Here is a 16,861-nt window from a genome sequence, read left to right on the forward strand (position 1 = left end):
AGCACTCATGAGGGTGTATTTACAAGGACCTTGCACCACCTTTAAAGTCACTTTTAAAATGGGGAAAATGACGTGAATGTGACTCATAAGCCTTGTAAATGTGCCCCCATGTTGACTATGTAACTCTTGCAGAACATATTGTGAAACCTAAATGACTTCAAGAAACGAGTTTTTAAACCAACAAACAAGCAAATTATTCTCCCATATTCATGGTGGGAAGTGAAATATTTATTTAAAAAAGGAGACACCATGTTGTCCTTCTCATAAAAGTAAAAAGCATTTTTTTGTTTTAAAAAACGATTTTCTGGTCATAATTTGAAAACACAGCACAGCTCCTATGTACAAGCACACCCTGTCAGTACTAATACTTCACATAATCTCCAATTACAATTTGTCAAATAAGCAAAATCTTTTTAGAAAAGATAATGAAAACACTTGACACAAAACAACATTTTAAATGCACAGCTGGCTTCCTTATTTTCTCCATAAACTATACTAGTCTCTATCTAAATTAAATCAATTTTTTCTCACCTTAGCAAATGCTTTTTGAATTTCAAAACAGTCTCAGACACACACCAATTTTCCTTTAGCAGAGCAAAGGGTATGCACTCCAGAGGCTGCATCCAACAAAGGCACAGAAATGCTGTATTTCATCACACATATCTCTCATGTCACCCAATCAAAACTCTTCCCTCACTTTTTTCAAATCAACAGCCTTCCCCCCTCTGCCATTTCTGCCCTTTTTCCATAGCAACTACCTCCTGTTATGTTATGTTATGTTATGTTATGTTATGTTATGTTAAATGTAATTTATACAGCGCACGTACGCCCATGGGCTTCATGGCGCTATCGAAACTTTTGGGAACTGCAACACAACAACATGAAAGTCAGAAAACTAATCTAAGGATATGCCTGTCTGAAAAGCCAGGTCTTAAAGGCGTGTCTAAAATTAAGGAGACTATCGCTTTGTCTCAAGGAGGCAGGCAGAGAGTTCCACAAAGAGGCGGCCAAGAACTGAAAAGAGCTACCACCTTGACGCTTCCTCCTAACTAAGGGGATAGTTAACAGATCATTGTGAGCAGATCTAAGATTGCGTGAAGGGGTATATTTACACACCAGGTTGATCATAAATTTAGGGCCTTTCCCTTGTAAAGCCTTGAATATAATGCAACCGGTTTTAAATATAGCTCTCTGACCTATTGGTAACCAGTGAAGGTTAGCTAGTCCTGTCCTGATAGATTGCCATTTGGGTAGATTATAGATAAGCCTAGCTGCCTGATTTTGGACATACTGTAATCTTTTCAGTTGCCCAGCTGGGAGTCCTAGATACAGACTGTTAGAATAATCTATGCGGGACAAGACTAGGGCATTGACTGCTTGAATGAGTTCAGAGTGGGTCAACAAATGAAAAATTTTCTTAATCTTCCGCAGTTGGAAAAAACTAGAAGATACAACTGTTCCAATCTGGGCTTTAAGAGCTAAATCGTTGCTAAGAGTAACCCCTAGACTCTTGACAGTGTTGGATTTAGTCGGAGGGGCACCCAGGTCAGGAGGCCAGAAGTGATTCCCCCAGATAATTTCACTTTTCCCAGGCAAGACCAACTCTGTCTTGCCTGGGTTAAGTTTCAAGTGGTTTAGATTCATCCATCTCTGGATGTGGCACATGACCTGTTGAAATTCCGACACGGCATCAGGGGAATTCAGAGGAAATACCAGTTGCAGATCGTCTGCGTAATTAAAAATAGTGACCTTACAATTTTTCAAAGAGTAAAGTAAGGGGCGCAGATACAGATTAAATAAAAGTGGAGACAGAGACGATCCCTGAGGCACTCCGCTGGTGGACTTTCTCTTGGGGGCTGTGAATGTTCCCAGTCTCACAGCTTGAGTGCGGTTGGAGATGAAGGACTTCAACCAGCATAAGGCTGGCCCCCTGAGGCCGGCCTGTTCGACACGGTTGACCAAAATGGCATAGTCAACCGTGTCGAACGCGGCCGACAAATCCAGGAGTACCAGTGCCTGGTGGACGTCCCTGTCTGCGTTGCAACGCAAGGTGTTCTGAACTGCCAAAATCACTGTCTCTGTAGAATGACAGGGACGAAACCCTGCCTGATTGGGTTCTAGATATTCTGTGCTTTCGATAAAATTGGATAGACAGTTGGAAACATGTGCTTCTAGGATTTTCGACAAAAAAGGCAACAAGGAGATCGGCCTGTAACTTGAGGGATCATGAAGATCCAGGCCAGGTTTCTTGATCAAAGGGATCAACAGTGCTTGCTTAAAGCTATCAGGTACCATGCCTTGTTCAAGAGATTTATTTAAGAGCGGGAGAATGCTTTGGGGGATAGCCTGTGCTATCTCCTTAATGATGTAAGGTGGACAAATGTCATCTGGTGAGCCTGACTTAACACGTGCCATCAGTTCAGATAGTGTTTTGGAGTCGATGGGGGGAAATACATAAAGCGTAGAGGAATTGTAAAAAGTGTCGGCCAGAGGTAGTGGGGTGGGGGAACTAGTGATACTCTGTTTGATGGTCACGATTTTCTCAAAAAAGAACTCGTTCAGGGAATCACAAAGTTTTTGCGTGGGTGCTATTGACGGGGTGGTTCGATTGTCATCACAAAGCTCATTCACAATGTTAAAAATATCTTTGGACCTATTCGTTGAGTTCAAAATTTTGGCAGAGAAGTAGTTGGTCTTATGTTGATGCAAGGTTTTTTGATAGAGTTTCCTTGCCGAACAATATATTTCTCTATCTTGTGACAAGTAATTTGCTCTCCACTTCCTTTCCTTTTGTCTAATCCCCAATTTAAGTAATTTTAGTTCAGGGGAAAACCATTTGTGGGCGTCATTCCCTCGTAGATTTGGAAGACTCACCACGGGGGTATGAAGGTCGGCTGCTTGAAGTAGCCAGTTTGAGAGCACCCCTTCACTAGATTCTGCATCCTCGCCCAAGGAAGGATGGGTAGTGGTCAGGGTCTTTAAAAAACCAGGAAGGTCCAAGGACTTCCATTTACGGAACTCCTTGGCCACTGGTGGCCTGGTTTTGGTCATCCCTCCCATTCTGAGTGAAAAATTGATAAAATAGTGGTCTGACCAGATGCAGGGGGAAATGGGAAGTGTGGGAATAGGTAAGTTATGTGCTTAAATTTGATCGAGGCTGTGACCTTTCTGGTGGGTGGGAAGATGAATATGCTGGGTCAGATTCAGGTCTTCCAGTAGGTCCTTAAGCTCTGCAGCCTGGCGGTCTTCTCCCACATTGTCGAACCAAAAGTTTAGGTCTCCTATAGAATAGTTTTAGAGTAGTTGACGACATACGAAGCCAACTGTTCTATTAGGAGTGAGGAGAAGTTAGCCATGTGTTGAGGTGGGCGGTAAATTAGTACTAGTGTCAGAGCCCCGCTCTCGGAGTCCAATTTATTAACTAAATTCTCAGTACCTGGGAGAACTAGAGGGGACAGTTCTCAGAACTGGTAGGTCTTAAGGATGATGGCCGCCACTCCACCCCCTGTTTTCCCAGGGGTGCGGTTAGCTGTGAGAATGTAATACTCCGAAGGGAGTGAGGCAAGGATATCTGCTAAAGAGTGTGGGGTGATCCAGGTTTCAGTCAGCAGAAGGATATCCGGCTTCTCCTGGGTCAGTAGAAGAAAGATATCCACTTGGTTTTTAATCAATGACCTAGTGTTTAAGTAAATACAACGCAGGTCGTGCGTTGCATTATGAAAAGGGCCACAGTCCGAACGTATGGGAGTATTATGTTTGGGATGAGCAATCAATGGAAGAGGTTTAAAAATGCCCAAGAATTGAATGCGTTTTAGCGTGACTGATGGTAAAGGCAGTGGATGGCTCAGTGGAGGTTTAAGAGTCATTAAGTCCAGGGCGGAGTATTTAATAAGTTGGCCAGGGGGACAAGCCCCGGGTCCCGGGCGCGCGCGGACGGGCGCAGACGGGCTTACCTCTGGCGCACCTCCGGCGCCAGATGAAAATGAAAGACCTCTCATGTTTACAAGTTCACACAACAATGTTTCAAATGAACTCTGAACTCTCAGTACACCTGCTAATCCACTGCAATGTTTCTTAAAATCGTTTTTTCTTAACCATTCAAATTACATCTTTCAAAGAACACATCCATGCACCCTAACTTTCTGTTTTCAGAAATGGAAATCCACCAATCACTGCTAGTGAATCATTAGCACTGAAACTCCAAAGTTTTTTTTCTTTACAAACTCCTACTGTTTCAACTGCCATTTCATTACCACACTTCTTCTGACTGCAGCAGAACTTCCTCTCACCATGTTTTCTGTCTGGATTCTTGGACATAGCTACATCCACTGGGCTCACAGGTATGCTGATAACAGAAATTTACACAACCTCAATTTACAAAATGTGGAAATCAAATGGATTGGCCACAGAGGATTGAGATGTCACCAATTGATACCATTGGTGAAAACCTTTTTGCATTTGCCAAACCCTGACCTCATAATAGTGCACTGTGAAGGAAATGATTTGGGCACTTTGACTGGGGTAGGTCTGGAAATGCTTTTAAAGGACACCTTTGAGCAATTGATGGCACTTTTTCCTCAAACTGCCTTGGTATATTCCAATATATGCCAAAGACAGAAATGGAGGTGGTCCAATCAATTTTGTCCACAAATTGAGAAAGCGAGGAAGCATGTAAATAAGTCTGTTTCAGCTTATATGAGAGACCATGGAATGGGCTCCATCTACAACAATAACTTGCGTTACTACATTCAAGATATCTACAGAGGAGATGGTGTGCACTTCTCAGATGAGGGAAACAGAGTTTTCATACAAAATTTAAGACTGTGTATTGGTACCTACTTATAAGTACCTTGAACTTACACAGAACCCAAAAGCTCTTTTCAGAGCTACCTTAACTATAATTACTCTTTTAAAATTTCGAATGTACCTTTTTTCACTAATTTTCACTTATGTTCGCTTCCCGGTTCGCTACCCGGTTCGCGTACCGGCAGCTAACCGCGCGAAAAATTCAAACATTCATTTTTTTCCCGACATATATGAGCCTCCTCAGCCACCCTCTGAAAACCTAGGGGGTCAAGATAAGTCTACCATGCCCCCTTATACCCATTTCCCACATTGTTTTTCCTCCATCTTGTGATTAAATTCGACCGAAACACAAAATGGCGAACTCCCGTTACGCTACCGGTGAGCTACCCGGTTCGCGTACCGGGTAGCGCTTCTACTGCGAAGAAAACGATGTTTGGTTTTTTTTTGCCCCACGGGACCCTTTAATAGCCCCCACATCATTCCTAGGGGGTCAGGAGGGGTCTACCTTGTCCCCTTTCATTAATTTCCCCCTTCGTTTTTCTCCACCTCTTGTCTCCCGATCCTACCGAGAGACAAGATGGCGGCCGTTCCGGACTGTTTAGAATGTTGACAGACACCGGAGAGCCAATCAGCTTCGCTTCGCGAAGTTCCGTTACGCGTCAGGTACGCGAACCGGGGCGCTAACCGGAGCGCTGTCACAGATATATCTGTTTTTTAAAACGTTAATTTCTCAAAATCCACTGGAGCACATATATTGAGACATAGCAAAGGCACGTCGGGCAAACCATATCTACAATTTTGCCAAGTTTCGTGTAAATCCATTCAGCCGTTCGAGCTAAAAGTGATTCCAACCGCCCTATGGAAAAATGAATGGAAAAAACGCGTTTTGGGACCCCCCCTTTTTTCTCGGCCCCCCCTTGACGAGCCCCCCCCCCCCCCAAAATTTTCAGGGGCTGCTCAGAAACAAAATGTGCCATTTTCCTGAAAATTTCAGCCAATTCCGTCCACAAAGGCCAAAGTTATTCGACATAGAATTTTCAGAAATCCCATAGGAAAAAAATCCTAACTATATATACCTACTGGCGACCGCCAGTAGGTAATATATATATATATATATATATATATATATATATATACTACTACTCCTCCTTCTCCAGAAGAAAAACTGCCACCTTCCAAAACAGCGGGCGTCTCGTCTCACACGGGACCTCTGGAGCCAGTCCCGACAACACTTCACCTCCCAGGCAGAAAAAACTACCAGTGTCGAGACTTGTGTAGACCAAAGTGTTTTATTTCTCTGTCGCCCTCGAGGGCGACAGAGAAATAAAACACTTTGGTCTACACAAGTCTCGTCACTGGTAGTTTTTTCTGCCTGGGAGGTGAAATATATATATATATATATAATCTGACACAATGAACCTGGTCTCTGTGTGTTCGCCCAAGAGCTGATGAGCATAGCAAGCAAGGCATTAGTACTAGTTTTAGCCAAGAGGAATTTAATGCTGCAAATGCTCTTCTCTTTAAAAAAAAAAAAAAAAATGGGAGACTGATTCGCTGTTGAATCATATTTAATGTGCCTATATCGGAAGTAACCTTTCTGATAGCTGTGGATATTTGTGGCTTATTGTGCAGCCCCAGGAAACTCTCTTTGGATTATGCTTTATTCAAAAATACATTGTTGCCCTATTTTGAGATTTTACTGTACTTTGTCACGAAGCTCCCTTTGGGAAATATATTTTATTGTTAATGCCTTAAAGTTACCTACAGGACCTGTAATGTGAAATGCCTGAAATTACTTGTAGGTGGTGATTTTTTAAAAGCCTGACATCCATAGATGCTATATATCCAGGTCTGCCTTAAAATACAAACTCGGGGATTGGCTAAGTCAAAGGCATAAATCAAGAGAACAGCTAGACAGTCAGATTACAAATAAGTCTAGTTTACGACAGCTGATAGATGTCAAATAAAGATGGTTAAGTCATGGGGTATAAAACAGTGGAATGCTGACGAACAGCTCATTGGTAAAAACATTCTGAGATTTGAAAGGACTGCAATGCATACAGGAGCACAGAACTGTGAAGTTGGTGAGGCAGCAGAAGGTAGAACGTCCTGGTGTCATCTTGAGCTGATCTGAAGAGGTGGGTCTTCGGTCCCTTGGAGAAGCTGATGAAATCTCCTTCCAGTCTCAAATATGCAGAAAGGGACTTCTGTGGTGTGGAGTCTTCTCCAGATTTGTTAGGTCAGCAAGTCTTCTTCATTTTCCCCTCTGTGTTGTACCTGACAAATTATAGCAGGCCCAGGTCAATATTTTATTAATGAAGCCTGACACTGAGCAATCTCCATTTACCTGCCACCATTAAGGTTATTGAAGGCCACATGCCCAAACACCTCTGCAACGTCCTTGTAGTCTTTAGTCCATTCGTTACTTCTTGGCTGGTTTTCGCCCATGTTCTAACACCAACGTGGTTTTTAGGTCTCGGCCTGCATAGGCTGCGCTTGCGCAGACTCGCTTGCGAGATCTTATGTTTTCCAGAGTGGGGCTTGAACCCGCCCCTCTTCTCCATTGGCTGGCTTCCTAAACGGAGGCTAGCCATTGGAGAAGTGGGGCGTCTGTCCATTTAAGCCCCGTCTTTTTGGGATTGAGGGGTGTGTTTTTTCGTTTCTTTCTCTCCTCTTCCCATTGGCTGGAATTTTACATTCCAGCCAATGGGAAGAGGAGAGAAAGAAAAACATGCTGCCAAGTCGGAAAATGACGGGGCGTTTCTCCGAGGCATTTCTGCTTGACCTCGGAGAAACATGGTGGTGTGCATGGCGTGGTCTGCTTTCCAGCCGGAGCTCGTTTGTTGATTACGTACTGCTGCCATTGAAATTTTGTGTCTTTAAAGAGATGCCTTCGTGGTGTTGTACTTTTTGCTTCTGAGGCGAGCACTGTTGGATGTATCTGAAATCGTTACATTACCTTCAGAAAATGTTCTATTCTTTCCGTTCGTTGAGCCGAAGTGCTTATGCACAAATGTTTGTGTACACTTAATAATCCCTCTAAACTCAGTGCACGGCACCACCAGCTTGCTTTATAGACACCAAAGAGACTCCGACCTCATCAACTCCCGGATACGGGGTTTTGCCAGGGAGTGGGATGTGACTCGGCTGAGGCATGTGGAAAGCGTGGGCACCATTTTGTGAGTAGGGCGGAGAGTTACCCAATTCAACGAGAAGAGTAACCTCCCAAGGCACATGCGTGTGGGTGTTGCGGGCGCCATGTTGGGAGAGGCCGAGGGGGAGAAGTCAACAGAATATGGGGAGATCGGTAATGAGGTTAGTGAAAAGCTCTAATGGTAGTCAGCGCTAAGTAAAAAGTAAATACTTGCTCTAATGTCATGTATGACGGCCGCTACTCGACATGGAAAAGGTGTCATGTGTCGGTAGCAAAAGCAGGGAGACTGCATACCTTGATGAAAAAAAATATAATACAAATGTGTCATATATGAAATTAGAGCAAGTATTTATTTTTTACTTAGCGCTTACTACCATTAGCGCTTTTAATATATATTATCACTAACTTCTTAGTGCCTTCACTTTTAGCATGGGTGTCAGCAGTTCTGACCCAGCTTGGGATGCTTGATGACCTCCGCTTCTGTAATGGTTAGTGTGGCCATGCCTGACTCTACTGCTGTTTGAAATACATTAACCGGGGCAAAACCTTATATAAATTCCAGGTATAACTGTCTGTTTGTTGTGGTTTAAATGGCTTGATTTAATGGCCGCTTGGACTTCCATATTAAAGAACGGGGTTGATGAGGCCCCTAGCTGTGTTTTTGTTTTTGTGATAAGTGTAAGCTTTTCAAGAAGTACTTTTGTTCTGTTAGGGTCACTTCTTATTTAACCCCTTAATTGCTGCCGTCGGACAATGGCCGACGGCAACACTACCTGGCCAGTGCTGCCGTCGGCCATTGGCCGACGGCGCCCCACCCACGCACGGAAACGCCCGCACCACGGCGGAATTACCGCCGCGGTTAACGGGTTAAGGAATTGTAGTATGCTCTGAATATATCTTATTTGTCTTGTTTGTCAGTATCATGTTATGTTCCTTTAGAACTTAAGGGGGTGTGATGTATTTCTTTTCTCGCTTTTAGGTCATTCACTAAAAGCGTATGCTCCTTATTTCCTATTTCGTAACCCTGCCTTTCAGTGTCGATTTCCTCTCCGGTGCATTTACCTGTAGAGTATAAAGGTGTTCCCTAATGGAGGCTGGTTTGCACAGCACCTTCCTCAAATTTATGTGATCGTGCAATTCTTCTGCTTCCCAAATCCGGTTTCAAGTTGGTGCTGTGCCACCTCTCTATCCCGCTTTGCAACAGCGGTATTGGAATTAAATTCCCCCCTAGCAACTTTCTCTAAGGTGTCCCAGAGAATGTCTAAGTGTATTTGGGTTGTCTTTAAAAAAATTCTAGTAGGAGACTTGAACCCGCCCCTCTTCGCCATTGGCTGGCTTCCTAAACAGCGGCCAGCCATTGGAGAAGAGGTTTGTCTATCCATTTAAGCCCCGTCTTTTCGGGATTGAGGGCTGTGCTTTTTAGTTTCTTTCTCTCCTCTTCCCATTGGCTGGAATTTTACATTCCAGCCAATGAGAAGAGGAGAGAAAGAAAAACACGCCCTGGTTCAGTCTCCTTCCAGCGACAGACACAAGCACAGTGGCAGAAGATGGTCCCCATGAAGGCCTTTTGGTGCTAGTGACCACCATACCTGCCCTTCAATATGAGGTGTGGAGTTGACAATGGTGCCCTTATACACCCTAAGGAACAATGACGGGTGGTTAGGAGGCAACAAAAAGGGTAGCTCTCTCTGTGTGTGTGTGTGTGTGTGTGTGTGTGTGTGTATGTGTGTGTGTGTGTGTGTGTGTGTGTGTGTGTGTGTGTGTGTGTGTGTGTTTGTGTTTGTGGGGCTCTGTGTGTGTGTATGTGGGTGGGGCTTTGTCTGGGTGCAAATGCAATAGGTCTCGCATTTGCGAGAGATTAAGCTATTGGCATTGTAAATGACAGTGCCATTTATCTGTTTTCAAAACCAACATATAAATGAAAATAATGTCATTTACAATGCCAATAGCTCTAACTTTTGCAAAGGCGAGACCGTTGCATTGTAAACGCTTGTTTAGAGTATGGTGGAAACAATATTTCAACATAAAGGCAGCAGAGTATCATTTCCGTGTACTGAAAGGTCAGCCCAACTTATTTACAGTCGAGCCGACCATCAGTGGAAGTCCCTACTTTGTAAGGGCCGTCAGAGATTTAGCCATTTGACCACCCGCCCGCTTTAAAGTGGGCGGTCAAATGGCCAGTGTCACAGTCTGTCAATTTTGAGCTTTTCTCCAAATGCAAGCACGTGGAAGCCTGCAGCCTGCAAACGTGCCCAAGAGATACAATTAAGTTCCCTACGAGTTACTTGAATCATTGAGCATTTGGGGGCTTTTTCGATAGCAGTTTCAAAATGTATAGTATCTGTTTCATGGATATGTAGAATGTGGGTTTTTGCTTTGCACCAAGGGGGATTGGTATTTAGAAAGCTCTGGTTCCATATTACCAGCTCTGTTAAACCAAGGGAATGGGCAGGAAAGTTTTTTTTAATGTCTCCTTGAATTACTTTGCCCTCCACAGTTTTATGTTTTCATAAATAAAAAATAAACGTTTTATTGATAAAAAAGTAATGCTTTAATTGTATTTGAAGGGCTTACGATAGAAACGAATATCCAAACTAAGATTAACTCGTGCTAGAGGGTAAACATGTCTTTCTATCTTAATTTTACAGGTGATTCCAATTTTCATTCAGATTTGTCAGTTGGAATAAGCCAAGAGAAAGTCCAATACATGATGGAAACCCAGGACAAAAGCACAGGTAACAAAGCCTGTGAACATGAGCTGTTTACTTGCAAAACAATTCACAAGTTATTTATCCTTTGTTTCTTTGTGAGATGTTCATTAACTGCATCGATCAAATTATGAATTGTTGTGTTAGAAGTAAAATAAAAGTATGTTATAAGGACATTATAAAAATGCATTCTAAAATGTTTTATGTTTTCCATACATTGAAACTATAGAATAGATTTAATAGGACATATATAAAGAAAGAACATAAAAGGCAGTGTTACATTTTGCTGACCGGGTTCGGTGTTTACAGTTTAGTTTCAAACACTTGTAAAAATGTATTGGTAAATGTTTACATCAAGCTTGGGCCTGAGAGCTGAGTTTATTGACGGTCAAAGCGCAGTACTGTCATTGTTAAATGTTTTTCTTTTCCCCAGCACCAAAGGAAAATCAAATGCTGTGTCTAACATTTTTATTTGTTTACGGAAGCTAAATATCCTGCAAAGGAATTAATTCAACACTGTGAATTAAAGGGAACAAATTCAGTTAGACCTTTTTTCTATGCAATACGAGCTCGAGATAATTGATAGAAATTATATCAGAGGACTTGCACATTGTGTGTGTATAATGTATTTATTCTATATTATATATATTACAATATAGTAAAAGTCCAGCTGTTTATCTCTTAGTAATGGGCAGACTAGCCGGGTTTCCGACTACAACTAAAGACTGGGATTTCTAGGCTAATTGGTGCTAGCTAACACTAATGAGAACATTACTACTTGTTTCAGATTTATTAATATTAAATATAAATAAAACATCTTTATCTCCTCCCAGGATCAGTTTAACAAAGTTCAAACATCATTAAGTTAATAACCTATTAATCTTTTTTTTAAATAAACTTTATTGAATTTTAACCCTACTGGGTAGCTAAACCTAATACATGGCATACACAGTTACATTGCGGAGAGAGGTAAGCAATCCATACAAGGAGCAGCGAACGTACAAAAGAAGCCACTGACACAAACACACATCTAGTTAAGCCAATTGACCCATCCATTTCCCCAGCACTCGCTCTTGTTTCTGGGGGCATCCATGAGCTTTAAAGACCACACGCTCATGCCGCGCCCAACAGTCCACTCCCTGATTCCATTTTGACAGGGTGGGTAAGCCAGGAGACACCCAACTTGCAGCGATGTCCCGTTTTGCCACCAGAAGGGCCGTGCCCAACAGTGCTTTCTCAGCCCTCGAGCCCCCAATGCCTTCAAACCCACCCAAGAAGAATCATCAGGGGAGAAAGGGGAACTGACCATCCCAGCACCTCCAACAACTCCCAGAGTCATTGTTATCCAGTGATGAGTGACCACTGCACCTGTCCATACCATGTGATAGAAATCAGCTTAATCAGTTCCAAGTCGAGGACAAGCAGAAGTGTGGAGCAAAGCCGCTTAATGCTGGTGGTGGTGAGCTCCTAGGGGGCCATCAGGGCATCTCGCCAATCTTCATCCTCTACGGGACCTATCAAAGCCCTCCCACTGAGTCCGAAGGTGGTTCAGTGAGCCGAGTAAGTTGACAATGAGTGTGCAATAGATATGAGAAACTCTTCACGGCCCAGATGTCCCATAATTAACTTAGCTTCTAGGGGACTAACCTCCGGGAGGGCATCGGCAGGGAGGGAATCAGCTTTGAGAGCGTGTCTGAGCTGGAGGTACTTATAGAACTGGGTGTGCTTGAGACTGTACATCTGCTGGAAGACCCGAAAGGAAAGCATATGCTTCCCCGACCATACATCACCCAGCTGTGTAATACCAATGAGATACCAGGAGTGAAAACTGCTGAGTTCAGCCACCTCCTTCAGCCAGGTGCCATGCCAGAGTGGCGTTTGCTGCATAAGTGTATCTTACCACTGAACGTGACGGAGGGCCACCCTCCGCGCAAGGAACAGCACCCGGGCCACCAGTGGCATCGAGAGGGTAAGCGGAGACTCATAGAGCATGGCCTGGAGATGGTAAAAGCCCAGCAGTGCAAGTTCCAGACGATAGGCCAGGTCAGTCCTTCCCCTGTTTAAGCAGTCATGGAGAACAAGGAGATATCAAGACAGGTAATAGAGATAGAGGTTGGTCATGTACAAGCTTCCTTCATAGAGGCCTCGTTGAGAATATGTAAATGCAATGCGTGACCGTGAGTCTCGTCACGGGGATGTCACAGCCGCACCGTCCAAAGCAGAGAACCATAATTGAAGTGTTATGTTTTGAAAGTCATAATGAAATTGCAGAAGAATCATCCTTTTGTAAAGGGCGATGTGCCCCAGGACGTTAAGGCGGGGGCATGCCATCTAGTAAGATCTGACTTGGCTTTCCCAAAGAGGGGCTTAAGGTTAAGGGCTCAGGTGAGTTCAGGGTGCAAAGCAACCCGGATGCCCAGATACTAAAACTAAGCTGACAGAGGGTATTTGTCTTTTTTCAATCGAAGAAGTCCCTAAAAGGTGCCAGAGGGACCAGTACCCACTTTGAGGGTTTTATCTGGAGACCAGTCCGATGTGGTCCTCGTGTCTCTTACCCCAGATCCTGCCTGTATAGTGGGGGTCTGCACAGATGAGCTTGGCCATAGGATCTATAGCCAAGCCGAAGGGGAGTGGAGGTAGGGATGCAGTCCAGTCTAGTCCCTCGCTGTTTGGGAAATGTGCCAGAGAGGACCCCATTCACCTAAACTCGAGCGGTGGGATTGGAGTAAAGAAGCCTGGCCATGCTTCGGAATTGCTGTATTAAGCCGATGCATGCCAACACTTTGTGGAGGTAGTCCCAGTCCACCATGTGGAAAGCCTTCTCAAAGTCGATAAGGAGCAGGTCGAGGTCGGAAGGCAGTTGATGACGACGGACCAGGTCACGTGCAGCCGGCAGATGCAGTGTCTCGTGTTCCGGGACAGCATGAAGCCGCATTGTTCCGGCTGCACCAGTCCAGGCAGGACCTGCATTGCCGCAAAATGTTTTACTTCACAGTTAAGGAGTGATATCGGTCAGTAATCTGCACATGAAGTGGAGGAGGCTCCGTCTTAGGTATTACTACTATAGTGGCCGAATCTAACTCTCATGGGAAAGACCCAACCTGACAGGCCTCCTTATGCAGCAATAGAAGGTAAGGGATATGCGCTTCCCTGAACGTGGGGATGCCATCCAGGCCCTGCATTTTGTCTAGCGCCATTCTGGACAGTGCCTCTCCAATTTCATCTGCCGTTAGAGGCTTGTCCAGCAGGTGAGCATCATGAAGAGGCAATCGAGGAAGAGGTTGAGGAAGGGCAGGTGCACAGTCGTGTCCCTATCCACTGGCTTGGCGTATAGAGTTTGATAATTGATAATACTTGGCAAAGGTTTGGGCTTTTCTCAGGAAGGGACTGCTGAGGCTGACCAGTGTCATCGAGGATCTCAGGAACTATCCTGTAGGTCTTTTGATGGTAAACCAGCCAATAAAGTTATTTTCAATCTTTATCCCCCCAACAATAAATTCTAGCTGTTGTAGCCTGCCAGCTGTGTTTGGCTGCTTCAAGGGAGTGCAGACTAATATCTTCTCGCATGAGGCCCAGCTGACGAGAGGCATTAGACTGGTGGTTAGACCCTGATTGGTGCTCTAGGCGAAGCGTACGTGCCTCTAACAAAGCAATAAGCGCACCACGCTCCTGAGCCCTGATAAAGCTCTTGTGAGAGCCTCACAGTGTTTCTTTACTCACTGCCCATAGTGTTTCTACGCAGGTGACAGAGCCTTAATTAATATCAAAATATACTTGGAGGGAGTTGGTGAGTTGTCTTGGAAGTACCAGGCGTTTAAGCGCCACAATGAATGTTGTGCCATAGGAGGGTGCCCAAGATGGAGGAGGAGTGGGGAATGGTCCGAAATGCCTCCGGGCAGAATCTGACTCTGAGTCAAGAATTGGCAGTTGTGGTGAGCAAGAATGCAATGTCTATCCGATAGTGAGTATGGTGAGCCACTGAGGTGTGTGTAACTGCCTACATCGTGCATCTCCACGCATCACAGAGGCCCACGCGTCACAAAGGCCCAAAGTCGTCTCCCAATCAGTGAGACGACGGGCGCCCATTCCCCAGGATGCAGTGGAGGCATCAGACCTAGCCAATTCAGGGTTGGGCACTGCGTTAAAGTCACCCCATAATATTGTGAGCCCGTGTGGAAGACAGGCAAGAGAGGTCCTGAAGAGCAGCCGACAACGAGGCGGGTGGTACATAAACACACACCAGCAACCCCACTTGCCCTTCCAAGGTGTCCTCCAAAGTGATAATGCATCCCTGTAGGTCACGGGTTTCACATTTGACCACTAGAGGAAAGGTGCTTCGCAAAAGGACAGCAACTCCCCTGAGACCCCGGGAGTACCGCACACGAAAGACTGTATCATAGCCCTTGCTAGCTAAGAAGGGGTAAAGCTCCCCGATGAGATGGGTTTCCTGCAACACCAGGACCTCTGGGCGGCGTTGATTCACAAAAGTAAAGTCTGCCGCCCTCTTCACTTGGTCCAACAGGCCATTAACATTCCACTACAGGACTCAAAAAGTCATGTTTGTGAGAAGTTGGCCTGGTATATGCTGACCACTAACTATAGTGAAAAACCAAAGGAAATGATGAACGGAGCGTTGACAATACAAGCACTCACCCCCAGTCAACTGATCTGGGTTTAATCCATCACAGTTCTTTAGCCCACTCTGCCACCCCAGTTCAGATATGGCCATATGCAAATCAGTCTGACCCTGTGCCTCATGGGAACAGTCCAGCCCGAACTGCCAAGCCATGCCTTCCCTGGACCGGAAACAAGCTACAGAGGACCGGTTTCTGGCATTTCAGCCATCTTCAGCCCGGCTTGCTTGAATCCAGTGGGGCAAAGTGAGCAAGGAAATTACGTCTGAGCATACCCTGCCAACTTATGGCGGACAAAGAAAAGCCAAAGGAAATGATGGACGGAGCGTTGACAATACAAGCACTCACCCCAGTCAACTGATCTGGGTTTAATCCATCACTGTTCTTTAGCCCACTCTGCCACCCCAGTTCAGACATGGCCATATGCAAATCAGTCTGACCATGTGCCTCATGGGAACAGTCCAGCCCGAACTGCCAAGCCATGCCTTCCCTGGACCGGAAATAAGCTACAGAGGACCGGTTTCTGGCATTTCAGCCGTCTTCAGCCCGGCTTGCTTGCCATAAGTTGGCAGGGTATGCTCAGACGTGAGTTCCTTGCTCACTTTGCCACTGGATTCAAGCAAGCCGGGCTGAAGACGGCTGAAATGCCAGAAACCGGTCCTCGGTAGCTTGTTTCCGGTCCAGGGAAGGCATGGCTTTGCAGTTCGGGCTGGACTGTTCCCATGAGGCACAGGGTCAGACTGATTTGCATATGGCCATGTCTGAACTGGGTTGGCAGAGTGGGCTAAAGAACGGTGATGGATTAAACCCAGATCAGTTGACTGGGGGTGAGTGCTTCTATTGTCAACGCTCCGTCCATCATTTCCTTTGGTTTTTCTTTGTTCGCCATAAGTTGGCAGGGTATGCGCAGACGTGACTCTCTTGCTCACTTTGCCACTGGATTCAAGCAAGCCGGGCTGAAGACGGCTGAAATGCCAGAAACAGGTCCTCAGTAGCTTGTTTCCAGTCCAGGGAAGGCATGGCTTGGCAGTTCGGCCTGGACTGTTCCCATGAGGCACACGGTCAGACTGATTTGCATATGGCCATGTCTCAACTGGGGTGGCCGAGTGGGCTAAAGAATGGTGATGGATTAAACCCAGATCAGTTGACTGGGGGTGAGTGTTTGATTTGCTCAAACGCTCCGTCCATCATCCCCTTTTGTATCGACTAATTATAGCGCGCACCTTGTATCAGTCCAAACAACCCTTATTGATGTTTAGGTTAAAGACAACCTTTATTGAAAGCTATCCTAGTGGTAGCTGTGGAGAGCAGCCTTCAGGCTATGTCTCGAAGGAATGTAAAGCAGCTTGTTTTACCAGATCCGAACCTCCTGAATGACCAAATGAAAGGAGAACCCCACAAGAGATGTATAAAGTATATGTATTCATTACTGAACACTCTCTACTAACTTCTGTATGAGATTAGAGCACAAAGCACACAATATTAAATCACTAGAACAACAGTAAATAGCACAATACACAGTAGGCTCCAGGGAAAGACCAAACCACGCCACAGCTAAA

General features: G+C 45.0%; 1 protein-coding gene across 2 annotated transcripts in view; it reads left to right on the forward strand.

Annotated features, from left to right (window-relative positions):
- The window catches only part of LOC147748882 (zinc finger protein 10-like), a 246,428-nt gene that overhangs the window by 120,899 nt on the left and 108,668 nt on the right, over positions 1-16,861 (forward strand). The window contains exon 4 of one of the 2 annotated variants that reach the window (XM_086964431.1): positions 10,609-10,695. In XM_086964431.1, the coding sequence (XP_086820557.1) occupies positions 10,609-10,695 (87 nt within the window). Of the gene's footprint in view, positions 1-10,559; positions 10,696-16,861 lie in introns of both variants that reach the window. The other variant, XM_086964433.1, reaches the window with a different exon arrangement.

This window comes from Lissotriton vulgaris, chromosome 1_1 (genome assembly GCF_964263255.1).
Source record: "Lissotriton vulgaris chromosome 1_1, aLisVul1.2, whole genome shotgun sequence".
NCBI lineage: Eukaryota > Metazoa > Chordata > Amphibia > Caudata > Salamandridae > Lissotriton > Lissotriton vulgaris.